General features: G+C 48.9%; 2 protein-coding genes across 4 annotated transcripts in view; one reads left to right on the top strand and one right to left on the bottom strand.

The window, feature by feature from the left end:
* COL4A1 (collagen type IV alpha 1 chain) overlaps positions 1–16,196 on the bottom strand; it is a 146,845-nt gene extending 130,649 nt beyond the window's left edge. For both annotated transcript variants that reach the window (XM_033843346.2, XM_033843345.2), the window contains exon 1: positions 15,979–16,196. In XM_033843346.2, the coding sequence (XP_033699237.1) occupies positions 15,979–16,059 (81 nt within the window). In that variant the 5' untranslated portion in view covers positions 16,060–16,196. The remainder of the gene's footprint in view (positions 1–15,978) is intronic.
* A 198-nt stretch (positions 16,197–16,394) lies between these two features.
* COL4A2 (collagen type IV alpha 2 chain) overlaps positions 16,395–27,720 on the top strand; it is a 176,592-nt gene continuing 165,266 nt past the window's right edge. Inside the window, exons 1-3 of one of the 2 annotated variants that reach the window (XM_033843344.2) lie at positions 16,395–16,566; positions 16,878–16,965; positions 17,072–17,126. In XM_033843344.2, the coding sequence (XP_033699235.1) occupies positions 16,922–16,965; positions 17,072–17,126 (99 nt within the window). In that variant the 5' untranslated portion in view covers positions 16,395–16,566; positions 16,878–16,921. Of the gene's footprint in view, positions 16,567–16,637; positions 16,659–16,877; positions 16,966–17,071; positions 17,127–27,720 lie in introns of those variants that run through there. The other variant, XM_073795406.1, reaches the window with a different exon arrangement.

A 27,720-nucleotide genomic window follows, 5' to 3' on the forward strand; every position in this document is an offset into this window, starting at 1 on the left:
GGGGGAGGGAGGGATAAATGAAGAGTCTGGGATTAGCGGGTACAAACTACTACATATATAACAGGTAAACGACAAGGACCTACTGTAGAGCACAGGGAACTATATGCAATATCCTGTAATAAACCCTAATGGAAAAGAACATGGAAAAGAATATATGTACGTATATGTCTATATATATAACTGAATCACTGTGCAGTGCACCAGAAACTAACACAACGTTGTAAATCAACTATACTCCAAATAAAAAATATTATGTCTCTGAACCCTGCCTTCATGCTTTTTCTCCTAGGAAAAGCCTCACTGATGCTTATTAGGTCCAGCAGTTAAAATCTGCTTGTCTCTTCGACTATCTCCACATTTTACATCCAATTCTTCCCAATTTTTGATTTTATCTCTTAAATCCTTCAGCGTCTCTCAGCACTGAAGAATTTGCTTTGTTCCTCAAGATTAGGTGGAAAGCTTTAACCGTATAATCTCCTCAGAACCCGGCTGCCCACACAACTTATCTTCCAGATCAGGACGCTGCCGGGACTGAATGATTACGATGAGGTAATCATTAATGATTACGCTGAGGTCACAGGCACGGCTCGGTGGCCCCCTGCACACCCGATTCTCTGCCCCACGTGGCTGATGGGAAAAGCTACACCTCGTGGGTCTCCGTATCCCGCATGCCCCAAGCAGGTGCCGGGAGTTAGGAGGACTTTCAGTTAAGTGTGCAGTACTTCCTGGGTCACTAGGTCCTCCGCACACCTCACGAGCATGCATGCCGCCGTGTTTGCTCCGAAAGGTCTCTCGCTCTTGTCTCCACTTCCAGAGCTCTGAACTGGGCTCTTGCAGTTACCCCAGCCTCTGCAGATGAACAAATTCTAGATTCATCTCCAAATTTCAACGGCTCCAGCATGGCCGTGGCAATCAACTAGCCAATCAGCCGACACTGGCTGGGCACCTGATCCACGTGATGCTGCTGCCACTGTCCTGGATGCTGAGAAGCACAGAGAAACTGAAATGCAGCTGAGAAGGTGGGATCTGCACACACGCGAAGGCAGCTAGTGGGTCCAGGAAATGAGAGATAAATGCCAAGCATCCCATCTAGACAGTAAGATGAATGTTCACTAAAGTGGTCCTCCTGCATCAACCTTCCCATCACCCTTAGAAGTGTCTGCATCCTGCCTGCTGCTAAGAGCCACATCTTTGGAGACATTGCCGAACTCAGTGCTATTCTTATCCACTGCCAGGTTCAAGGCCTTTTTCTTTGATCGATCTTTTTCAACAGGTCTTACTATAAAAATCCACTAGCAAATCCCTCTAGAGCAATAGTCTGTGGGATATATCTCTGTGATAGTCTGAAATACGCTTCAGGCATTCCCTCCTTAAAAATGCCCTGTGCACAGACATAGAAAACAAACCTACGGCTACCGAAGGGCAAAGGGATAAATTAGGAGCTTGGGGTTAACAGATAAACACTACTTGACATAAAATAAACAACAAGGTTCTACTGTATAACACAGGTAACTATATTCAATATCTTGTAATAACCTATAACGGAAGAGAATCTGAAAAAGAATACATAGATAGATAGAGAGATGATAGATAGATAGCTGCATCACTTTGCCCTACATCAGAAACTAACACAACATTGTAAATTAGCTGTACCTCAATTTTTAAAATGCACTGCGCAGGCTCATTTAATATGCACGTGATTTCAAGAGTCATCCCCCTCCTTCACCCAGTACAGAGGCCATTCTGTGGCCTGGAGTAGACGACAGTTTCCTTTTTTTTAACTTGTACGCTGAATTTATGTTTTTAAGTTTGATTATATTTTTTCCACCTTTCTTGAGATATAGTTGGCAGACAGCATTGTAGAAATTTAAAGTATACAGTGTGCTGACTTGATACTAGGATATATCACAAAATGATTAGTGGACTATAGTTTCTTGAATCTAGTCTAATCTGGGGATGGGCGTTGCAAACCCCTCCATGCAGTTTTCTCACGCAGGGCCTGACACGGCGGGTACCACCTGCGTGGCCCCAGGTATGGGAGACAGGTACTCAGAGGTGTTTCTGGCAGGTAGGCGGGCAGGACCAGCGGGCCATCAGAGACAGTCTCCCCACGGAGAGGGTCAGGAGAAACACAACTGTGCATCGATGTGCCCGGCATGTGAGATAACCACTGGGTAACCTCACTTAGTAGCTAAAGATGACACACCTCCTACTCACGGGTAGACTCTGCGATTGTGGGAGAAGAAGTTATTGAATTATTGCTATAAAAAAATCTCAGTTCTTCCCACCTCGACCCCTTCCCCAGAGCTTCTCCTCCTCCAAGTATCTGTGGTCACTCTCCTTCCACTGCTGATAAATGCTGGACTCCACTGAGGTTATCTCCATCATAGGACACACCAGGGCCAACAAGATGGGTGCAGAGCCCAAGTCCTGCCTTTTCTGTCACACTCGCCACCCAGGCCCACAGCGGGGGCTGGCCCACTTGTGAAAGCTAGCCAAGGCCCAAACTCTAAAGAAATAAGACCAAAAGAGTATAAAACTGTGCATGTAAAGAAACATCTGCATGCAGGGGACACGGGTTCGAGCCCTGGTCCAGGAAGATCCCACATGCCGCAGAGCAACTAAGCCCACGCGCCACAACTACTGAGCCTGCGCTCTAGAGCCCGTGAGCCACAACTACTGAGCCCACGTGCCGCAACTACTGAAGCCCACGCGCCTAGAGCCTGTGATCCGCAACAAGAGAAGCCACTGCAATGAGAAGCCGACACACCGCAACGAAGAGTAGCCCCCGCTTGCCGCAACTAGGGAAAGCCCGCGCGCAGCAACGAAGACCCAACACAGTCAAAAATAAATAAATAAAAGAAAAAATAGATTAAAAAAAAAAAGGAAACATCCGCTTTGTACATCCTCGGGCTGCAAGCTGATGGCTCTCATGTGTCATGGCTCTGACTCTGGGCAAAATGGATAAAACAACATACAAGGTCGTGGCTGGCGCATCTACCTGCTGAGCTGTTGATAATGAGAACATCAACCTAATAGTTTTGCTTTGCCACGAACAGCTTTCAAGTTAATAATACTGCGTTCTCTCAAATTACACAGCTGCGTACCATCCAGGACTAGAACAAGCTGCTTTAAAGTCTGGAGTTGTTTCTAGTAGTTACTGCTGTCCACCATCTGTCATCCTGACTTGAGGTCATCAGTGATTCTGCTCCAATATGGCAGATACGGCTCCGATCTGGCCGGCCGTATGTTAACACGATGCTTGGTCCTACGGGAAACCTCGGCGGACCTTACCTCCTCTTTGCTGGCTGACACTTTATTTATGAAGAGCACGGCCAATTAAAGAATTAAGCGTAGTCTGGATCATTTCTATCATTATTTCCTACCAAAAAGGCTCGGTAACATCAGACGTTTCATCAGAGATTTTTACACATCTTTCCCCCACATTAATAGCTTTTCACGGTTGCAAGATAATATGGGACATGTCCTGCCAATCGCCTAGGACAGCTGGCCAACACATTTTACCCAGAACTTTGACCTACGTTTTCTTTTTAAAGCCACTCAATATTTTCCCAGAAACAGTCTCCATGTTTCTGATTCATTTGTCCCTAACTCACAAATTAGATAGGTTTTGCCCAGGAAACCTGGAAAACCTCGGTCCCTGCAACAAGACTGGAATTATGCCCAACAGCATGACTGAGAGAAGAGGGCTCAAGGGCTAACTGTGACCAGAAGTCCTCCAGATTCGAGCAGGCGCTGAGCCAAAGGACACCCACTCTGCCTTTGTCGGTGCTATTACACAGTCTGTCCCACCGGGGTGGCCATACACAGTGGGGTGGCGTGACTACCGTCCCCTTAGGGCCTGGAGGTCCTCGGGGTGAGGCCCTGCTCAAAGCACCCCCCTTTCTGACTGCTTGCCTCAAGCCTCTTCAGCCAGGGTCTTGCTGACTTGGCCACACAGCAATGCAACTGTAAGGCAAAGGACAATGGTCTTGCATCATCACCGTTGTGACACATGCCATTCTCATCAAAATGCCTGGAAGTCAAGAACACTGTAGAAACACACTTGCTTTTTGAAGTCTCCATCGTTACATCTGGTATTTCCACATCTGATGCCTTTGTCTACCCTAAATCCAAGTTGTTTTCCCATGGCCAGCCTTGCATAATTCCCAGGGCAGAGAGGAGAACCCAGCTAATTCATTTCCCACCCGAGAGAGATTTCAAAATTCCTAATTTCTAAATAAATGGAACAACCCTGAATGTCTGCTAGCCTCATGAATTTACTATAGAGACACAAAGTAAGTAATAGTTCCTACAAGAAGATTCAGTTCTCTTCCTTAGATTTATAACTCTTTTAACCAAGTTGAATTTCTGAGGCTGAGCCATTCCTAAAACTGCCAAGAGGAACATCTTTTAAAATAATTTCCAGTTCAGCATGATCTAAGGCCAAAATTATGTGTATTAATTCCATACACAACCTTTGAGGGCAGCAATACTTGTCTGTTTTGTTCCACAACCTGGGTGTGCAATAAATATTAATTACATGAGTGAATGTGCCAGTGAAGGGATGAATACCTGTAATTACACTGATATACACACTCTAGGTATGTTATGCATATAGCTAATATATGTGTATATTTATATATAGATACATGGATGTATACTTGCATGTGACTGTTAACTGAAGGTACTTAATATACAAAAGCCCTACATCCTATAAATGATCATTTGTAAAAATGTACAAATAAGACTCATTTCTTTAAGACATGTAAAAAGACTGCAAAAAGACTCTTTTAATCAAGATGTAAGGGCGATACCATTCTTAGGCTTCCCGATGGATAAACAGCCTCAATCTGCCACATGTTGGGATTTTCCTCTTGCCCTGTCCCACTCTATGGCTTTCTGGCCTCCACCTAAGGTGAATTCGAAATGGATCTCACAGCCAATGTTTATATGGCTGGCAGCCCCATCTCTGGTGCCCCTTAGACATTTTCTATCACGGAAAACGTCAGTCCAAGGCAAACAGAGACGCAGCCCCTCCAGCAGAGAATCAAACTCAATGCCACGTGTGCTTTCCAGCCCTGGACGGAGCCTCCCCTGGAATCTGTCCTCACATCTGCGCTCATACCCAAACCGCTCTCTGACATCCAGGACCGGCAGACTCAGGAGGGACTGATTAGAAGTGATAAATCGATCACTAAAAGGTGAGCTTGTGGCCTTGAGTCAGACCCATTAAGTGGGTGCCTTGGTGGAAAATTACCGGAATCAATGATCAGACTGCAAGAAACCACATGCATCTGAAAAGTTGAGGAAAGAGAGCCCTGGGAACCCTCCATTTCCTGTGCTAAGGAAGAGATGCTTTTCCCATTTTACCAAGGTCAGGGAGAAAGGTCTCCAGGGTGATTGCAGTCATATGAAATTATGCTCTTTCCACATTAGTCACTAAGAGGAAGAAATCGATGGACGACAGTACTCTTCCAAGTGGCTATAAATTACCAACGGTCAGAATATCTCACAAGGACTGAAACAGTGGTAACACTGCCACTTCCTACACGAAATCGCTACCTGAAGTTTTCAAAATGATAGATGATGTGGATTTAAGTGGAAGAGACATTTCTTCTGCCTTTAATAAATACATAATGTATACTTTAAAAGAAAAAAAAAGTTTTAAAAGCCTGAATTCCAGAATCAAGAAGTACAATTTTTATTATTTTCTGGTATTTAGGAAAACAAATTTTAATTATTACTAAGATGTCCAATAGCTATTTGTTCAGAGTTACTTTAACAAACTGATAAGAAGCATCTGTTGTTAGCATAATGTTTACATGCACAAATGTTTGTTAAAGATAAGGTGTGAATGAGGGATGAATCGAGAAGATTGCTGCTCACCCCATGTGGTAAAGAGTGCGTCACCCCCAGCCTATCAGCGACTGGGGCTGATTCTGGACCAGGTCTGCGTACTTATCTGAAATACACGGTCCCAGGGGCTGCACTACCCATATTGCAGTATTTTTTCCCATCACTAACCCATCTTCCTGCTTTGGCAAGTTCATCTTAATTTTACAGGCCATTTCCTGACCAAAAATCACGAGTCATCTTAAACCGCTAACCCCAAGTGGTCTATAATCTCCAGGAAATGGATGTGGCCATAAGAAGACACAAAATAGGAATCCTTCATTCAGGGGCCCAGGAGGCCAAGGCTCAGAGGAGGTGGGCGAGGGTGGGCACTGCAAGAAGGTGAAGGCACACCCTGGGGGTCCTGTTCACAAACCTGAGTGGGTTCTGGCTCGACCAGCCTCTACACAGACACCGAGCCCGCCCTCAGCAGAGGCCACGGTGAGGATGGAGAGGCTTAAAGATGGAAAAACTCTGACATACAGTGGATCATCCTGAGGACACCCATGTCCCATGGCTTGATGGGGACGGGAGGACCACAGAGGACAAGCTCCAGCTGTCCCCATTTCGATCGGCCACGCCCTCTCCTCCAGCATCCTGGCGCCCCACATGCCTGCATCAGGACCTTCCCACTCCTAACCCCCCAGATAGCACCCCAGGGCTGGAAGTGCTGCAGTAACAACAGCCAACAAGAAAAAGCGAACATCAGACTCAGGAGAGCCATTTTAAATACAAAGGCTCGGCTTCTGCTTGAGTGCAGACCGCTCTCCCAGAGCAGCGTGTCTGGACCTCACATCTATCAAGCGGCTGCCCCTGTGAGTGAAGAGAATGCACGAGATCTGTGGTCCCCGGACCTCCACCACCAGCATCGCCTGTTGGAAATGCGATTCTCAGGTGCACCCGCACCCCTCATCAGAGAGGCCGGGAGGGGGGCCGGGCGTCTGTGTCCCACCCAGCGTTCCAGGGGATTCTGCTGTGAGCTCCAGTTCCAGACCCACTGCTCTGGTGGCCTTCTGTGTTTCTCCAGCCTCAAGATGCCCTGATGATATAATTACTTTGCTATTTATTCCTCAGAATTTGCTCATTTAACGAGCATGCAGCCAGCACGGTATAAACGCTTTACGAACATTAGCCCGTTTAATCCTCATGCCTGTCCTGGAATCGAGGCACTACTGCTGTCCCCATTTTACAGATGACAAAAGGTGGACAGAGAGAGAAGTAAGTTGCACACGTCCACACAGCTGTAAGAGGCGGAGCTGGGACTCAAAGCAGCGCCCATGTGCTCCCATGAAGTGTCTGCCACCCCATGCGGGCAGAGCGTGTTGCTGCGCTATGTTCCTCTCTGGATCCCCATGCGGGCAGAGCGTGTCGCTGGGCTATGTTCCTGTCTGGATGTACTTGAAACACTGCAATTGTCTTTCCAGGAGTTTAATGCAAACTTCGTAGAGAAACAGGCATTTCTTTTGCCTGGTTCATTTTAGAGTTCTTGGAGTTAGGCTGAATTCTCCCACAGTATACAATGGCTTCTATTTGAGACACATAGTTAGATCAAGTATTTTCCAAATGGACACTGCCAAAAAAATGGACCAAACTATAATTATGCAGCCTTTTTCCCTAATAAAACTTTGCACATTATAGGCAATAATGATAATAATATCACCTTAACTCAAGCTTTAATGCAAGAACAGTCTGGACCTGGCGAATAAGTCTCATGCAACTCTGTAATAACTCCGTGACGGGCTTCCCTGGTGGTGCAGTGGTTGGGAATCCGCCTGCCAATGCGGCGGACATGGGTTCGAGCCCTGGTCTGGGAAGATCCCACATGCCATGGAGCGGCTAGGCCCGTGCGCCACAACTACTGAGCCTGCGTGCCGCAACTACTGAAGCCCACGCGCCTAGAGCCCATGCTCCGTGATAAGAGAAGCCACCGCGATGAGAAGCACATGCAGCACAACGAAGATTAGCCCAGCTCGCCGCAACTAGAGAAGGCCCGCGCGCAGCAGCGAGGACCAAACACAGCCAAATAAATAAATAAATAAATAAATAAATAAATAAATAAATAACTCCGTGACATTAAAGTTTTATTCTTTAAAAAATGCCAAAACGCAACTCGAAAATCAAAGCTAATGAGGAAAAGGAGTTGCTTGTATTTAAAAATGACATTTTCAAGCTGATGCTCTTGGACGATATGGAAATTATGGAAATTAAAACTCTCATGCTCAAGAGAAAGTCATTACTCACATAAAAGGATAACTGGATTTTAGAATAAATTTTGATTGCTTTTTCTTATTACAAAAATAATATGCTTACTCTTTTAAAATAAAGTATTGTTAGAGATGTAGCAGTCAAATCTGCCACTGATTAAAATATGCATAAATGTTATTTCTTTAACAGAAATGAAGGAAAAACACCACAATAGTTATCATTGGGCCCATCTGTAACATTCTGAAACAGGAAACCAATGCTGACTTAGCACCCTCAAAGATGCCCCATATGCTAACGGGGGGGCTGTTAGGAGTGTCTATCTCTCTGAAGTGAAGACACAGGCTGCCATGCACCTCGATCCTCTGAGCCTTCTTCAGCTCTAGGTGTGTGAGTGGCAGCTGGGAAAAGCTTGTGCAAACAGCGTTGGAAACACTGAGTTCCAACTATAAAACCCTGAGTTTTGTTCTTCATAAAGGAATATGCTGATTTTCTAAAGGAATATGCTGATTTTCTAAAGCAAAACTCAATAAAATTTTTTAACAATTTCAATTAAATGTCAAATACAGGAATATTGTCTCCACATATTCCGTTGAGTTGGACAAGGTTTATTGAATCAGCTCAACTCTGTGTGAGTGACTCTACCATGGGTCTCCAACTGTCAGAAAATTTGGTGAAATGGCAACAGGGCAGCTGACATCACATTGGCCTCTCCCAGGTCACAGCCAGCATCTCTTGATGTTATCTGAATTAGAAAGAAATGCACACAGCACACAAAGACCTGTATCCAGTAATAAACAACAGTTAATTCCAAAACTCCTAACAAAGTCTTGATGAGCAGGAAAAGATGAGGACGCTGGGTCATTCTCCTCTACCAGCGAGAGAACCAACACATATGCATGTAACATATTGCCTTAATATCTGATTCAGACGCTTGGCATTTGTCTTCTACTTGACCACAAATCAAGCAAGCTTTAAAACTCCGATGACTTTAAATGTTCTTCTAGTGTGCAGACTACAAACCAAACCCAGCAAAGCAGGAATATTACTAAGCCACGGAATAAACTATTTACACAAAGAGCTCAGCCTTGTGTATATTTCCAAGTCGTGTTTAGTCTATGGCGGAATATCTGCTCCAAATTCCAAATTAAGAGGAAACACCTTCGTTTGGCATTACTTTCCTTTGTGTTGCCTAAAACTGCTACGGGGTCAGCAATGCAACATAGTTTCCGGGAGCAGGTACTCAGCTCCCGCCAGGCCTCCCCAGGGTCCAGAGAGAAAGCCAGGCAGGATCACTGAACCCACTACAAGTAATTCACGACTTCCCTCCATGCATCAGGTACTCCCCCAGACAGTGGGGGCATTTTTCAAAGAAGCTCTGTCCTCCAGCATCTCAAAATCATCAAGGGTGTTGAACCAACATACACGAGACAATGAGATCTCAGCCACGTAGCAGTGATAACAGCTATCGTCTTCTCAGGGTTTACTTGCTTCACACGTACAACCTCTCTGAACATCTTAAAGGTGTCTGCAGATGCTGTGTCGTCCTCATTTGATGGATCAGGGACCCGAGGCTCAAAGAGATGACACTGCTCCACGGAACACAGAGGTAAGTCCTTCGTGACAACTACCCACCCTGCACGCTGGGGAGTATGAAGACGAAGACCAGATAAGTCCATGAACCCACGTGGCGAAGGGTATGTAAAGCCAGGCCAAATTAAAACAACAGGAAGGTACCACTACACATCCATCAGAGTGGCCGAAATCCAAAGCACTGACAACACCAAATGCTGACACGGACGTGGAGCAACAGGAACTCTCATTCACGCTGACGGGAATGCAGAATGGCTCAGCCACTTTGGAAGAGAGTTTGCTGGTTTCTTACAAAGCCAAACATACTCTTACCGTATGATCCAGCAGTTGTGCACTTTGGTATCTACCCAAAGGAGTTGAAAACTTAGGTCCACACAAAAAGCTGCACACAGATGTTTATAGAAGCTTTATTCAAAATCAGCCAAAGCTTGGAAGCAACCAAGGTGTGTTTCAGTAGATGAGTGGATAGACTGTGGTCCACGCAGACCACGGAGTATTATGCAGTGCTAAAAAGAAATGGGCTATCAAGCCATGCAAAGACACGGAAGAAATTTAAATGCATGAATAAGTGAAAGAAGCCAATGGATACGGGGAGGGGGAAGGTCAGCTGTGACAAAGCGAGAGAGAGGCATGGACACATATACACTCCCAAACGTAAGGTAGATGGCTAGTGGGAAGCAGCCGCGTAGCACAGGGAGATCAGCTCGGTGCTCTGTGACCACCTAGAGGGGTGGGATAGGGAGGGGGGAGGGAGGGAGACGCAAGAGGGAAGAGATATGGGAACATATGTATATGTATAGCTGATTCACTTTGTTGTAAAGCAGAAACTAACACACCATTGTAAAGCAATTATACTCCAATAAAGATGTTAAAAAAAAAAAAGAAGCCAATGGGAAAAATCTACATAATGTATGATTCCAGCTACAAGAAAAGGCAAAACTATGGAGACAGTAATGCCAGGGTCTGGGGAGAGATGGGGATGAAGAGGCAGGACCACAGAGGACTTTGGGGGCAGTGAAAATACTCTGTGTGATACTATAATGATGGCTACACGCCATCACACATTTATCCAGACCCAATGATATACAACCCTCAGAGTGAACCCTAAGGTAAACTACAGACAGTGGGTCAGTGTAGGTTCATCAGTTGTGACACACGCACCAACTGGTGGGGGATGCTGATAGTGGGCAAGGCCGTTCTTGTGGGGACACAGGGGGTAGATGGAAAATCTCTGTACCTTCCTCTCAATTTCGCCTTGACCCTGAAACTGCCCTAAACAATAAAGTCTTTATTAAAAATGAACAAATGAAGACCACCCAGCCAAAGAGCTGGAGACTTTTGGTCAGACAGGAGGTAGCCACTGTCAGATGCTGAGCAGAGGAATCACGTGGTCACAGCGGGATCGCTGAAGACAGACTCAGCACAACGTGAGGAATGGGCTGGGGAGAAGACAGGCTGAAACGGGGGCAGGAGCGGGAGGGATTTGTGGCGATCCTGGCACAGGGCAAGTAGACCTGGAATGGTGTCGCAGCCATGGGAAGAGACGGCCAAGGGGGCTCCGAGGCACAGGTAGAAGGAGGAAGGGTGGAATGAGTGCCTGGGTGACGTGAAGGTTAAAAAGGAGGGGAGGGTGAGGCCTCCACATGAAGCCACGGTCTCTGGGTTGAGCGTCAGGTAATATTGGGGCATCAACGACAAAAACGGGCCACTTGGGAAGAAGGGGAGTCGGTTGGTGAAAGGTGGCAAGCTCGGTTCTGGACATATTTGCTAAGTCTGCAATCAAAGCAGGACAGCGGAGGCAAGATGTTCCATGCGAACGTGAGGAGACCAGACTGGGGTTCAAGGGAAAGGTTTGGAGTCCCCTTCACGAAATGCTGACAAATCATGGGGGTGGGGAGGGTGGAGAAAAAGAGAAGCCTGCTGGAGCCCAGCCCCAGGGCCCACCCACCCTGAGGGCTCTGGAAGAGGAAGAACAGAGAAGCAGGGAAACAGAAAGGACCCCAAGAAAGACTGATGTCACAGGACTAAGACCAGGAAAACAATGGAGGGAAATACAGGACGGAACCGGTCCCCGTGTGCCGGACTATAAAATGCTAACCCCAGAGTCATTCTTCAGGCGGTAAACTCCTCAAAAGAAACTGACGATTGAACCATTTTCTGGTTCACATCTTTTCATTGTGCGCACAAGAATGGGAGGAATATGTCTTTTGTATTGTTCCACAGATGACATTTCTTAGTGGTTGTTTAATAACAGAAGAACAATGCTCTGATGATATTATTTTAGGCATTCTATTGTTGCTTTTGCTTATTTGAGCTCAAGAACTCAAAATACCCAGTCCGCCTGAGAGACATTTTAACGAGGCTCATGCTTGTCCAGTTTCTGGAACCGCTGCTAGAACAAACATCGTATGCCTCATCAAGACAGGTGCTGTAAATTATTCACTGATTGACGCCCCCTCCACCTCTAAAAGGATTTGTTTCAGCGGGTCACCTGTGGGTTCAGTTTGTCTGCAAAATCTCTACCAATTCTAAACTAGATAACCGAACTTGTTCAGTGATGGCCATCCTCCCCAGTTCCCAGAAATCTGAAGACAGTCCTGTTAATGGATAATGCAGGGTTTTGTGAATTCCCCCATGCCCTTGCCCCCGTGAGGGGAAGTGTTCTCGGTCAGCTCCGAAAGGCACTCCCGCCTACAATCAGTCATCCGTGCTGTAACTCTGCAGACATCCCAATCCACCTGCCACCTCCGGAGGGGGCCTTTGGTTGAGCTGGCATCTTATCGCCGCTCTCCTAGACCTCCTTGGGTCTCCACCCCTCCCAGGGGAAAGTTCAGATATCACGGCTGTTAGTCATACAAGCAATGGCATCTTGCTACCTCGAAGGAGGGAACCTTAAGGTCTTCTTTACATGCAAAGACAGCCTGGTGTGTGAAAGGGCAAAGGAAGAGTTATCCAACCTTCTGAGTATGATGCACATGACAATTCATATGAAAACAAGACGCCAGGTCTATGGTTCCCATTCCTTCCTCAGAGTCAGAGGTGGGATATCCTCCTGGAAGCTTCCTCTGCGCTCCCCAAAGCTAGGTTAGCTGCTCCTATGGCCCTAGGTTTACCCTGACTGTAGTGTTTACCAGCCTGAATTGTATCTGCCTGTTTCCTTCTCAGTACTTCTCAGGAGCCCACAGCCTTCCTGGGGGAGGAGGGTGGGCCCCACTCACTGATGCACGGCCTGGCGGGGGGTGTGGCCTGAAGATGTGCTCAAGGCCCACGTGTGGGATGAAAGCAGGAAGGATGGATGAGGGTAGGGGAGCAGATCTGCCAGGGAAACTGAGGCAGGGGGTTACCAAGTCCTCTGAAATCACATGCTTAATCAGAGCAGACACAACATTTAGGATCCTCCGGTCTCTAAACTACAGTTGTTCTGTGTCTGTGTGTGTGTGTGTGTGTGTGTGTGTGTGTGTGTGTGTGTGACTACACCATTAACACACACACTAATAATTCTCTAAGTGTGCACTCGCACACTACAGGCTAGGCACACTGTTTCTCCCGGGTGGTATCAGAGGTGCTCTCCCCTTCATCCCCACCCAGCTCCACGCACAAAGAACACAATGATTGAGGTTGTATCTTCACCAAGCTCACTCCTGAACACTGAGCTCATGTCGCTGCCACTGGTACGAAGTCAAAAATCAGCCTTCTCTCTGAAATTACATTCCCAGCAGAATGTGGTCCACATTCAGATCAGAATTAAGTATCCGTTTGAGTTCCAGGTCATTCAGTCTCAGAATGGTGACTAATGGTCTGGAGATGCCAACACCCTACTCGGGCATCACCACACTTTGGCGAAAGTTCACATTTCTGATCCTGAAAAATAATTTGTGAAGGAGCATCAAACAGACCAGCTGGAGGGGGGAGTTTGGAGGCTGCAGAAGGAAGAATTCATTCAGCTCATGACTGCGTGAGTCGGAACCGAGGACCCTCGATCATAACACTATGGGCACGTTTTTGTCTTGGGTCTGCACCCTATTCCTCCGTCCTTGCCAAAGAAAGCAAAGTTGGGGAAGGGAGTGGGGGGTAGGAAAAAAAATCACTGGCTTAGAAAATCCACCCACCGGTAAGTGAACAGTATGGCCATAGCAGATATGATCAAATATAAAATCAAACAGCCTTTCCTGTGAATAATAATAATAGTAAGTACAATCTCTACCTGGCACCTAGTAGGTGACCTTTGGGTGTACCAGTGCAGGTAACACAGATTCAGATACTCCACAAAAGCACGTAATCCGAGAATCATTTTTATTGGCTTCTGAATTAGGGTTTGACTGGCAGCATCTTATCATTCAAAATGCATTTTTAAATGATATTCTGCTTGGATCAATATGGAAATTATTTCAACTTTTTTGTATCCCTAACAGCTGATTTTGGAAGGAGGTAAGCAAAAAAAAAAAAAAAAAAATGTTACTGATGGTGTGAGACAAATTTTTAAATTAGCCAGATATTATTTTAAATGGATTTTCTTATACAGCCATAAGTCATGTTCATATTAATACATTTTCTCTCTCTGAATAAACCAGGGAAAGTATGGCAAAATGATAATACCCATTAAGTCAACTGGTGATCAGAGGGTGTCCACGTGCCAGGTCTCTTAAAACATGACATGAGATTTGAAGGATACAGCAGAGCCAGGACAGGGACGTACAAGGAAAGTAAAATAAGCCCAAACTCAACAGTAATGAGTTTGATTTCCCACTCACTGAGGGGCTCATTCTTCAAAGCCCTGGCTATTTGAAAAGCCAGCTCTCATAATTGGCTTTGCTTTGCTAATATCATCGATCAGAAAATCCAAGTCCAAACAGAGCTTCGTATTTCCAAACAGAGACCCTTCTCTCATTTCCTTGCCGTCTCTCCTTGGAAATGTTAAATCTCTGGGTCAATAGTTCTAGACCCAAATAAAGTGCTCTAGAGCTGCCTCTTTTGGAAGTATTTTGTCATCGTGACCACAGGGTGTTTAAATAACCGACTAGGGTGCCTGGCTAGACTCTGGGCTGGGAGGAACAATCTGAAGCTAGCTGCTTGTGTCATCATCAGGCCTTTCCATACCTAGTGACCCAGCTGCCAGCAAAGAGCCTGACTCTCTATGGCAAGACATGTGTGCATATCACCAGCTTATTCTGGCAAGGAATAGTTAACAATTTATATACAATGAACTGAAGTCAGGGAGCATCATTCTTCCTGAAGAGAAGAAAAGAACAAAAAACAAACAAACTAACTAAGCAAAATCAGGATGTGAAACAAGAGTAAGTGGGAAATGCCGAAAGTAGTAACATCATTTTTAAATATTTGGGGAGGGGGGATGCAAAATGTGTGAGAAGGCACACCTTCCCAGGGTTTTGTCTACAAGGCTGTGACACTGGGAAACCGCTGAGGTTTCTACTCCGTCTGAGGGGAAGGAAAAAAGCAAAGAGCACCAGTACATCAGGGACCGTCGAGAGCTGGACGCCTTTACTTGTGCAAACCGAACTCCCAGATCCTTTCCGGGCAAGCGCACAGCCGGAGGAAATGAAAACTAGGAAAACAATCTGTGCACAGAACAATGAGATGGAGTTTCATTTTGGTTTCACACTCAAATATAATGTGGTTATAATTTTTTTACTATATTAGTCAAAGTCATCGCGTCGAGTATGGAAACGTTTGAAAGCTGCAGGACAGAAAAGCTCCTCTGCTGTCCCTTAGCGTGCTGCAGCGACAGCAAAGTCGTGGGAAAGCAAAGATACAGCTGTTTCCAGGCAAACGGCCCAGGACTGTTCAGCATCAACCACCAGAGTCCCCAAAGCTCCAGAGAAACACGCCCAAAGCGACTCCCGGGCACATGTGTGGGGCTCCGAACAGCACGGGGCGCGCGTGTCCGGCCCTCCGGCCCCCGGCCCACTCGGGCGCCCGGGGCAGGTGAAGGCGCCCGACGGCCAGGCGCCCCCGAGGTGCGAGTTCAAATCCCCCTGACTCCCGGGCCACCCTCACCCCGCGCGGGGCGCACCAAGTTCTGCTCGCCCGCCCCCGGCCCCGAGGAGTCCCCTGACTCGCCCCTACCCAGCCCACAACAAAGGAGGCTCCCTAATGGATGCGCGATCGCACCCCAGGGGGTCACCGGCGGGGACCGGCCGCGAGGGTGCGCCCGGTTGTGCCGTGCGCGACCCCCGGGCCCGGAGGGCGGCTCCGGCTGGGGACAAAGGGGCCGCGCGGGGCGACGGGGCGCAGGGCGGGACGCCGGGAGCCGAGCCGGCCGGGACTCACCTTCGCGGCGGCCCGGCTGCTCTCCTCGTGGAGCAGGAGGGCGGCGGGCAGCAGGAGCCAGACGCCGAGCCGGGGCCCCATGGTGGCGCGCCCGGGGCGGCGTGGACCGGCGGCGGACGGCGGAGGCCGGCGCCCGGGCTCTTGGGGGCGGCGGCGGGCGGCTCACTCTCGCAGGGCCGGGACTCGAGCGCGGCGCACCGTCCCGGGCGCGGCAGCTCGCGGCGGAGACCTGAGCGCGACCAGGCGAGCTCCCCAATTTGTTGGCGCTGCCCCTCCCCTCAGCGGCGCGGGGCGGGCGGCGCCTCAAAGGGGGAGGACCCTTCGGCGCGGGTAAGAGGCGGCAGGAGCGCGCGGCCGGGGGATTGGGGCCGCCGCGCGCCGGGACGCAGGGCTCCGCGCTCTGTACCCACCGCCGCCGCTGCCCGCCCCGCGCCCCGCGCTCGCCGACCCGGCGGAGCTCCGAGGGCGGACGCGCGGGCCCGAGGTCGGCCCGGGGAGGCCGAGAGGGCGGCTGCGCTGCTCGTGCCGCAGGCGGCGCTTCTGGAGGGCGGAGACGCGCGGGCGGCAGCCACTGAAGCCGGGCCTGAGGTAAGAGCGGCCCTGGGACGCCGAGCCCCGGGCAGAGGGCAGAGACTCGCGCGCCCCGTGCAGCTCGGGCTGCGCGCCCGGCTCTCGGAGTGGTAAGGGGGAGAGGATGGAGCGGCGGCTGCTGAGCGGCCCCATCCGGGCCTAGGTGGGCAGCCGGCTGCCCTCTCCCCTGCCTCGTCGCGGGGCGGCTCCCGGTCACCCCCGGCAAGAGGCGGGGACGCGCCCCGCTTTCCCTTGTCCCGCAGACGGAGGCGGGCGGCGACGAGGCTCCCTCCCCAGCCGGGCTAAGCCCTCTTTGTCTCGTCTTCCAGGCTAGGAGGGACGGATCGGAGCCCCGAGGGGCCGAACTGGGAGCATGGACCGAGACCAGCGCGCGGCGTCGCGCCCTGCCCTGCGGCGGTAAGCGACTTGCTGCCTATCCCCTGGGTCCCGCGCGCGTGTGCTTTTTGGAATTTCCAAGCCGGGGCCGCACACTCATGGCGCTCTTCCCCCCTCTCCCATCCAGGTGGCTACTGCTGGGAGCTGTGACAGTGGGGCTCCTGGCCCAGGGCGTCCTGGCGGTAAGTCCTGGCTCCCGTTCCGGGCCGATTCGCGTGCCGGAGAGAGCGGTGGGGACACCGAGTGGCCTTGCCAGAAGGCCACTCGCGCGTGCGCACCTGAGCGTGTGTCCGTGTGTGTGTGCCTGGGTGTCCCCTGCGCCCCCTACCCAGCCCAGGCTCTGAGAAAGCACGCCTTCCCCGCCCCTCACCCCCGAGAACTCCGGTTTGCCGTTCCTTGGGTCCCCCTTCAATCCTGTGCGTTACTGGCGTCGGCTCTTCCTTGGGAACCAATAATTTAAAACATGGCTCGCGGCATCCTTTCCCCTCGTTTGAGCAAAACCCGTCGTTAGAAGCAAAGCTCAACCTTAGAATCGAGGCGGTCAGACACGTGGCCCTGGGGCGCCAGGCTTCGGGGGAGAATAGCTTGCGTGGCATCAGAAGCTGGTGTCGGAGGTCCTGCCCTTGGCAGAGTTTTCCGTTCTTCTGAATGAGAGGCTCTGGGGGAATGGGCGGGGCGAGGAGGACCGGGCGACTTTGTACTCTTGGTGTCGCTGAGAGGGAACAATGGCAGAAAACACCGTTTTCTTGCAAGACGCGCTGTGGCCCCGGAAAAGCCAGGATGGGGCTTCTAAGTCTCCCACGGCGACCCTGTTTACCAGGTCCCCCTCCACCCCAGCCCCGCCATTCAAGGTCAGCATTGCCAGGCATTCCCCGCCTGCTGACTGCATTATGGGATTTTGTACTTGGCAGCAGGAGCCGCTCTGGTTGAACTTCGTGTGGCGTGGCTGAGCTGCCACAGCTTTGTTGGGTCCCTTGAGTTGAGGACCCAGATGTTTAAACTGCAGCTGAAGATCCAGGGGACTTACCAGGTGTCCTGGACCCCACCCTCCCTTCCTCTGACTGATGGAATATGGTGGCACCTGATGTCCCAGGTGGCTCAGTCAAGAGGACCCCCCCCCCCATCCGCACTCTGGGCAGAGTGTACACAGGCACAGCGGGGAGCTGTGTTCACGGTTTGCTTTGAATTCTGTTATTTTCACATTGTTCCATCCTCACATAAAACAAATGAGGATTTTCAAGGCTGTGAGTGAGGAAGTGCTATCCTAGCTTGGGAAAGAACCTCTAGCCTCACTTTTCTGCTGCAATTCAGGGCCCAGATTGGGAGTCAGAAGAGGAGTCCATGGACTTTGACCGGAACATTCCAGGCCAAAGTTTTCTTAAAGCTCGGGTCTGTCTCCCTTTCCTTTCCACATGTCCTGGTTTAAGAAGATCAGAGCCTAGAAATTTAAACCAGCCCATTGGCCTTTATGGGTCCTTATGCACACAAGACATACAGGACTTGGCCCAGAGCTGGGAGCCAGGGCAATGCATGCGCGCGCGCACACGCACGCACACATGTGCGTGCGCGCACACAGACGCGCGCGCACGCTCAGAGAAGGAGGAGGAGGTCCCTGCAAAGGAAAGTGCCCAACCCTGTTGAGATTGTGCATTCGTTGTGCTCACTCTCCCACACCCCTTCGTCCCCTAGAACCACTTTTGAGTGTGTGTGTGTGTGTGTGTGTGGTATGTGGGCCTCTCACTGTTGCGGCCTCTCCCGTTGCGGAGCACAGGCTCCGAACGCGCAGGCTCAGCGGCCATGGCTCACGGGCCCAGCCGCTCCGCGGCATGTGGGATCCTCCCGGACCGGAGCACGAACCCGTGTCCCCTGCATCGGCAGGCGGACTCTCAACCACCGCGCCACCAGGGAAGCCCCTAGAACCACTTTTATAACATCAGTGTTTTCCTTCTGGCATTGATCCTAAAAGTGGTGGTGTTCATGTCAGAAGACCTGGGTACTAAAGGCAGCTCTGCCCCGGTCTCATAAATCCTGAGCGTGCGTTTCCATACACTGAACAGAAAAGAATATCCCCCAGCCTGTTACATGTAATATACCCCTGTGCCTTCCTCCAAAGCCTCTTAGATGCCGCATACTCATCTGAGTCTCTGCTTCCTGATCCTCGGGTGGGACCCAGAGCATTTATTGCCTAGCAGTGCTTCTCAGAGGACAGTCCTTGGACCCCTACACTCACCTGGAAAGCAGACCTCTGATCCACATCTCAAATCTTCTGATTAGACTTTCGGGGGTGGAGCCTGGGAGTCTGCATTCCCACTTGATGCTAAAGTTTGGGAACCACTGAGTTAAGAGTATTAGGTTGGAAGGCATTGGAGTCACTTGCCAGTTTATGGCATTTCTAAATCTGCACATACAAACATACTTGAGTCATTTTACTAGAGACACATCGATACGTGTTATTCAACAGTAGTGGAATTTATGATGTTCGACGATGGATGTTCCACTTGCTAACTTCTTATTGACCACTGGCTTTAAGAGCTGTTACTCAAGAAATAATGCCTTAACCTTTAACTATATTTACTAAAACATCTTTCCCATCGTGGCAAGTCCAGCTCCTGCCCTATTTGTCTGCCACACTCAAGAATCCTGTGTCTTTGCCCGTTTGTGCCAAAGAGTCTTCCCAGGGGTAGGTCAATTCGGTGAAGAGGGCTGCTCGTTGTAGCTTGAAGAGTTTTGTAGCAGAAGCAACGGAAAATGGGTAGCAGAGATGGTAAATAATTATTTAATGAATACTTGCTATGTGCCAATTTTTGCGTCTTAATCCATCTACGCTTCATAGGAAAACACAGCTACCTGAGTAGGTAACATTTATTACCCCCATTTTACAGACAAGAAAACAGGCACAAAGAGTTTAAACACCTTGCCCAAGGTGTCTCTCTTTGTAAGCAGCAGATCTGAACCCAGGCAACTCCCCACTGCTTGGTTTCCCAGGGTCAGAACTGGTATGGTAAGTCAACTACTGATTTTCAGTAGTTGAGTCTCCTAACTGTGCTTTCCTTGCTCTGGACAGAGAAGGGCAGAACAAAGCCCACCCACTGGTTTCTGGGAAGAGGAGTCCCCCTCCACCTCCTCTACTGCTTTGCTCTATAGAGCAGGAGCCCGGAGCAAGGGAGACCCAGCACGATCTGGTGGCCAGAGGGAGAGAGGACGGCAGCAGTCCCCTGGCAGCCTAGGTCGGGACCCAGCGTGGGTACACGCACCCTGGATGTGTGGCACCCTGTCGTCAGGCTGCTGCCTGGCCTGAGGGCACGTGAGACAGCTCGTCCTAAACGGCCACCATCCCAGGCTTTGAAGGCAGGTTGCCCCGACCGCACTATTGCTTCTTATCTCAAGACGTGGGGCAGCAGCCTTGAAGATCTAAGAGGGCAGCCCTGTGCGATTCTGGGGGGAAGAGAATTCCAGAAAACAGAGACCTTCCTGGAGATCAGACGTGCTATAGGCTGGGCTGACCTCCTGACCTCAGCCGGGGAGAACTTAGATTCTCCAGGTTATGAAGAGGCAGCCAGGAGAGCTGGACACACAGGCCCCGTATGCTCCGGGAGATGGTGGGCTCCAGACTGCCTTCCCACCAGCTCAGATTTCCAGGGCTCCAGGCTCTGGAAGATTCTCTTGCCATTCCTGCATGCTGCCACACCTTTCCCTGCCCCCAAGGAAAGAAAAGAGAAAGAAGGAATAGGCTCTTTTTTTTTTTTTGAATTTTATTTAATTTATTTTTTTATACAGCAGGTTCTTATTAGTCATTTATTTCATACACATCAGTGCATACATGTCAATCCCAGTCTCCCAGTTCATCACACCACCACCACCACCACCCCCGCCACTTTCCCCCCTTGGTGTCCATACGTCTGTTCTTTACATCTGTGTCTCTATTTCTGCCCTGCAAACTGGTTCATCTGCACCATTTTACTAGGTTCCATATATATGCGTTAATATATGATATTTGTTTTTCTCTTTCTGACTTACTTCACTGTGTATGACAGTCTCTAGATCATCCATGTCTCTACAGATGACCCAATTTCGTTCCTTTTTATGGTTAAGTGATATTCCATTGTATACACGTACCACATCTTCTTTATCCCTTCGTCTGTCGATGGACATTTAGGTTGCTTCCATGTCCTGGCTATTGTAAATAGTGCTGCAGTGAACATTGGGATGCATGTGTCTTTTTGAATTATGGTTTTCTCTGGGTATATGCCCAGTAATGGGATTGCTGAGTCGTATGGCAGTTCTATTTTTAGTTTTTTAAGGAAACTCCATACTGTTCTCCATAGTGGCTGTACCAATTTACATTCCCACCAACAGTGCAAAAGCGTTCCCATTTCTCCACACCCTCTCCAGCATTTGTTGTTTGTAGATTTTCTGATGATGCCCATTCTCACTGGTGTGAGGTGATACCTCATTGTAGTTTTGATTTGCATTTCTCTAATAATTAGTGATGTTGAGCAGCTTTTCATATGCTTCTTGGCCATCTGTATGTCTTCTTTGGAGGAATGTCTGTTTAGGTCTTCTGCCCGTTTTTGGATTGGGTTGTTGTTTTTTTTTAATATTGAGCTGCATGAACTGTTTATATATTTTGGAGATTAATCCTTTGTCCGTTGATTTGTTTGCAAATATTTTCTCCCATTCTGAGGGTTGTCTTTTCGTCTTGTTTGTAGTTTCCTTTGCTTTGCAAAAGCTTTTAAGTTTCATTAGGTCCCATTTGTTTATTTTTGTTTTTATTTCCATTACTCTAGGAGGTGGATAAAAAAAGATCTTGCTGTGATTCATGTCAAAGAGTGTTCTTCCTATGTTTTTCTCTAAGAGTTTCATAGTGGCCGGTCTTACATTTAGGTCTCTAATCCATTGTGAGTTTATTTTTGTGTATGGTGTTAGGGAGTGCTCTAATTTCATTCTTTCACATGTAGCTATCCAGTTTCCCCAATGCAAAAGAGACTGTCTTTTCTCCATTTTATATCCTTGCCTCCTTTGTCATAGATTAGTTGACCATAGGTGCATGGATTTATCTCTGGGCTTTCCATCCTGTTCCATTGATCTATATTTCTGTTTTTGTGCCAGTACCATATTGTCTTGATTACTGTAGCTTTGTAGTATAGTCTGAAGTCAGGGAGTCTGATTCCTCCAGCTCCGTTTTTTTCCCTTAAGACTGCTTTGGCTATTCGGGGTCTTTTGTGTCTCCATACAAATTTTAAGATTTTTTTGTTCTAGTTCTGTAAAAAATGCCACTGGTAATTTGATAGGGATTACATTCAGTCTGTAGATTGCTTTGGGTAGTATAGTCATCTTCACAATATTGATTCTTCCAATCCAAGAACATGATATATCTCTCCTTCTGTTTGTGTCATCTTTGATTCCTTTCATCAGTGTCTTATAGTTTTCTGAGTACAGGTCTTTAACCTCCTTAGGTAAGTTTATTCCTAGGTATTTTATTCTTTTTGTTGCTATGGTAAATGGGAGTGTTTCTTTAATTTCTCTTTCAGATTTTTCATCATTAGTGTATAGGAATGCAAGAGATTTCTGTGCATTAATTTTGTATCCTGCAACTTTACCAAATTCATTAATTACCTCTGGTAGTTTTCTGGTGGCATCTTTAAGATTCTCTGTGTATAGTATCATGTCATCTGCAAATAGTGACAGTTTTAGTTCTTCTTTTCCAATTTGTATTCCTTTTATTTCATTTTTTTCTCTGATTGCTGAGGCTAAGACTTCCAAAACTATGTTGAATAATAGTGGTGAGAGTGGACATCCTTGTCTTGTTCCTGATCTTAGAGGAAATGCTTTCAGTTTTTCACCATTGAGAATGATGTTTGCTGTGGGTTTGTCGTATATGGCCTTTATTATGTTGAGGTAGGTTCCCTCTATGCACACTTTCTAGAGAGTGTTTATCATAAATGGGTGTTGAATTTTGTCAAAAGCTTTTTCTGCATCTATTGAGATGATGATATGGTTTTTCTCCTTCAGTTTGTTAATATGGTGTATCACATTGATTGATTTGCATATATTGAAGAATCCTTGCATCCCTGGGATAAATCCCACTTGATCATGGTGTATGATCCTTTTAATGTGTTGTTGGATTCTGTTTGCTAGTATTTTGTTGAGGATTTTTGCATCTATATTCATCAGTGATATTGGTCTGTAATTTCCTTTTTTTGTAGTATCTTTGTCTGGTTTTGGTTTCAGAGTGATGGTGGCCTCACAGAATGAGGTTGGGAGTGTTCCTTCCTCTGCAATTTATTGGAAGAGTTTGAGAAGGATGGGTGTTAACTCTTCTCTAAATGTTTGATAGAATTCACCTGTGAAGCCATCTGGTCCTGGACTCTTGTTTGCTGGAAGATTTTTAATCACAGTTTCAATTTCATTACTTGTGATTGGTCTGTTCATATTTTCTATTTCTTCCTGGTTCAGTCTTGGAAGGTTATACCTTTCTAAGAATTTGTCCATTTCTTCCAGGTTGTCCATTTTATTGGCATAGAGTTGCTTGTAGTAGTCTCTTAGGATGCTTTGTATTTCTGCAGTGTCCATTGTAACTTCTCCTTTTTCATTTCTAATATTATTGATATGAGTCCTCTCCCTCTCAAAAAGAAGGAATACGTCCTTAAGGTTTTCTCTTCTCCTTCCAATCAGCTTAATGCTAAGTTACGGAAAATGTATGGTGCTCACATGCTTTCCATGCTCAAGTCAAGACTCCTAGAGATCAGGTCTTTTGCAGAATTCCCTGGGGCTCTAGTTCCGTTGTTCACAATCTGGGCCCCCAAGAAGCAGGGACGTTTCACAACGTTCCTCCTCTGTTAATGGAAAAACAAGGAAATCTCCAGCTCTCTGGAGGCCCTTAAAGTAAGCCTCCCTGCATGGCTTATACGGCTTGGCCACAGTCAATAACACCAGGGATTTGTCATAGCGTCACAGAACAGATGCAGGTATAAGGGGGGCATAGGGACCACAGCTCTCCCACTGCCCGTGGGTATATTTAGAACCAGAGAGAGAGGGGGGAAAAAGTGCAATTCAAGTAAAAAGTTCTAGAACAGAAAACAAAGATTTTGATAAAATAATAAAAATCAAAGGATTGTCTGTCTTCCTTTGGTGACAGACCAATGGGTGACTCGCTTCAATTAAGTAAGAGAGAAAATGCGAGAGAAAAACAAAAGTGCAATGGAGATAAACCTGATCGATGACGATGGCGTAAGGAAGATGTCAGTGCTTAGAAGGTGGTGGTTTTGGAATGTCTTGTACTTTTAATCTGGAAAGGAGTTGTCAGATTAGGAACCTCTGATTAGAGGACTTGAGAGGAAAATGTGAGGTCAGCCTCCCGCTGTAGCTGGTGGTGTCCTCACCGGCGTGGAAGGTGGTAGGTAAGGTTGGGAACCCCGGCCCTGGCTGATTCGGCTTGTAAGCTGGGCGTTCTGCGGGGAGCTGGTGGCCCCCAGGACCGGGGACCGCACAGCAGTGGTGGAGGCAACCAAATGCCACCCCAGCGTGGCTCCTAACTGGCTGGGTGACCCCAGAGCAAGTCACTTAACATTTTGAGGGAGGGTTGGCGTCCGTCCGTGCTGGGATGCTCCGGGCATTCAGTCACCCCGGTGAGTTGGAGAGTCAGAGCTGAGGACGGGGCCCGCCCCCTCAACCTGCCCCAGGCCCGTCCCTGGGCTAGGCCCTCACCACTCCCAGCTGTAAAGCTGGAAGCGGGATGCTGTTCCAGGCTGGCATTTGGGCTGCTCCAGAGAGAGCACTTAAAAATAAGTATAGGGCTTCCCTGGTGGCGCAGTGGCTGAGAGTCCGCCTGCCGATGCAAGGGACACGGGTTCGTGCCGCGGCCGGGAGGATCCCACGCGCCGCGGAGCGGCTGGGCCCGTGAGCCATGGCCGCTGAGCCTGCGCGTCCGGAGCCTGTGCGTCCGGAGCCTGTGCTCCGTGGCGGGAGGGGCCACAGCGGTGAGAGGCCCGCGTACCGCAAAAAAAAAAAAAAAAAAAGTATGCTGCTTGAGGCTTCTTATCTTTGGGGGTGGGGAGCTTCTGTAACCCAGTGAATGATACCTGATCAGCTGGGGCAAGAGGCCAGGCAGGTTATCTGGTGGTCACCTCCTGCCACCACCCTGCTGGCTGCTTCCACCGCCAAGGAGACTCTCCTGGGACAGGCCTGAATGACTCACTAACCTTGATTTCATCGCCCCCCTGGGGCTGTGTGATTTTTTTTTTTTTTAACCATGAAAGAAGATTAGAAGGTGTCTAATCTTAGGGAGACTGCGTGGGTTTCTCCAGCCCCCTCCATGCGGTCAGGGAGTGACTTTCAAGGGACATGCGAGCAGCTCCTCCCCACCCACTAGATTCCGAGCCCGCGGGCGCCTGGACCTGGTCTCTGTGTCGGGGTCTCCCATCTCCTGCCGCTCCTGTTGTGCACTGGGTGTTCTGTTCCGACGGGATTCTGCCACCCTGAACGAGGCTGCCTTCTGAAGCAACAAGTTCTTTTGTAAAGAAAGTGCTCCTCTAAGTGCCGTGCGGTATCCTGAATCGGATCCTGGAAGGGAGAGAGAATATTGGTGGAAAAACTGGTGCAATTCTGATAGAGTCTGTGGTTTAGTGCATGTGCTCATGTTCATTTCTAGTTTTGACAGAATGGGCTGAGGTTGTGTAAGATGTTGACATCACATCATCCTGTCTGCCTGAAGGGTTGTATGGGGACTCTCCGAATTCTCTTTGCAGCTTTTCAGCAAATATAACTCATTTCAGAATAAAAACCTGCCCTTAGAAGCCATGCATCTGTCCCATCTGGCATGCTTGGTCCGGACAGGTGCAGAGCGAGCAGAGAAGCAACAGGCTACACACTGGGGATCCGGAAAAGGGAGACAGTGCCCCCATGCTTTGCGCTGATAGAAAAAAGCAAACAAAAGGCACTTCTGTGTCCTTGGAAGTCTAGCAGAAGTGGTCCCTGCTTGGGGAAAGGGCTTTTGTTCCCCTAACTTGGGTGGGGTTCTTTATGGGGAGAGGGGAGGGAAGGCGCCCCAATGGAGATTCCACCGCTGGGCGTCTCCGAGGGCCTCCAGGGCTGAGCTACAATGGCCTCCCTCTTCTTGACCGACTGACCAGGGCAGGAACACGGTTGCACAGTTGTTTCCTGAGCTCGAGATGGCACAGCAGGTTCGCAGGACGGTGTCATTTCCAGGAGGCTTTTACATGCTCACACCTCTGGCCAGTGTCCCATCCATAGGGGCTGGCTGTGCGGGAAAGGAAAGCCCACCCCCAGCTTCTTGCACGCCTAGGACCCCCAGGGGACAGCAAGGATGAGAAAGTGGCACGTCCAGGGTCCCCGAGCCCCCCTCCACACGCACTCCCTGCATTGCTGCAGGCCGCTGCAGAATTTGGAGTGAGCACTCTCCAAGTGGCCATAACTTCTACTGGCTGGGGACAAGGACCAGGAACAAGGATGGCCAACGGCCAGCGGCTGTCACCTGGCGCTCTTGCCTGTGTCACCACCCTGCAGGAACAGAGCAGCCATTGCCAGCTCTCTCTCCTCGAAGTAGCCTGAAGCCCCGTGACCTAAAGGACACCCTGCCCCTGGCCTGTCAGAGGCCTCCCGTAGCCAGTGTCAGAATCCCGCGCCCAGCTGGAGCCCCTGTCCCTCGGAAATGAGCCATTGCAGAGTCTAATTAAAGTGCCCTCCCAACATTACCATTAGAGAGCCGGGATTTTAAGTCATCATCCTTAAGCCTTATAGACATTAAGCGTTTGTCTTTTCTCACGTAATTTTATCCCCACTGGAATCTCTGCCACCACAGACCAAGGCTTAGGGCACATGACGTCTTTCCTCCTGTCTCATTCACGGCTACATCGTAGGATCCAGGGCCTGAAACACAGCAGGCACCCAGTAAAGCATCTGTGCCGTAAATGAGTGAAGGTGTATAGCAGCTGAAAGTGCTGAAACAAACCTTCTGGATGAGAAGGACAGTCACGGAACAGCTAGGAAAGATTAGATTAAAATGTAGTTTTTCCCGGTGTGGTTGTTTTTCCCCAATTAAATGCTACCCCCCGCTGGCTACAGCTGTCTGTACCTGGTGATAAAGGAAGTGCTGATTTGTCTGTGAAAGATTTGCCTTTTTTCCGAGGGATTGTTTCAGGCCCTAAAATTCCTATTTTGCTGTTTTTGCCCCCTTCAGTGATCTCCCATGTGGGAATTACAGAAGAATTACAGACTGATTTTCTGGTACCTGGTGGGAATTACGTAACAGTGTGTTTTTCTGCGTGTTGAGCACTTTTGGGTGTGTGTCTGACTCTGTGGAGTGGTGTGGGCCCCATGAGAGCAGAGGAAAGGGCTTCTGCTTGTGGACACGGTCAAAGACACGGGCTCCCTGGGATGCCTCCCAGGCTGTGGTTTGTCCATTAGAAAAAAGAGAGGCTATTATCAACAGCTGGGCAATAATTTCAAACTAATGTCAGGAAGGAGTGACACAGGGAATGGGGAGCCCTCTCGCCTCCTCTGCCCTCACCCCTGCCCCTGGCTCCAGGTTGGAGAAAAGGAGGGATCCCCTGGGAGGGTCCTTGTGGGCTCCCCTGGGATCAACATAAGAAAGAGGAACCCCTAAGGAAGTTTCTAGCATTTCAGAACCCCAGGAACAGCTAAAATCTCCCACAGGGGAAACACAGCAGTTCGGTGCCAGGAACTGACCCTAGCCACTGACACACATTAGCCGCTAAACACCCACAGTTCTGTGATTATCCCACTTTACAGATGTGC

Source organism: Tursiops truncatus, chromosome 18 (genome assembly GCF_011762595.2).
Source record: "Tursiops truncatus isolate mTurTru1 chromosome 18, mTurTru1.mat.Y, whole genome shotgun sequence".
Classification (NCBI taxonomy): Eukaryota; Metazoa; Chordata; class Mammalia; order Artiodactyla; family Delphinidae; genus Tursiops; species Tursiops truncatus.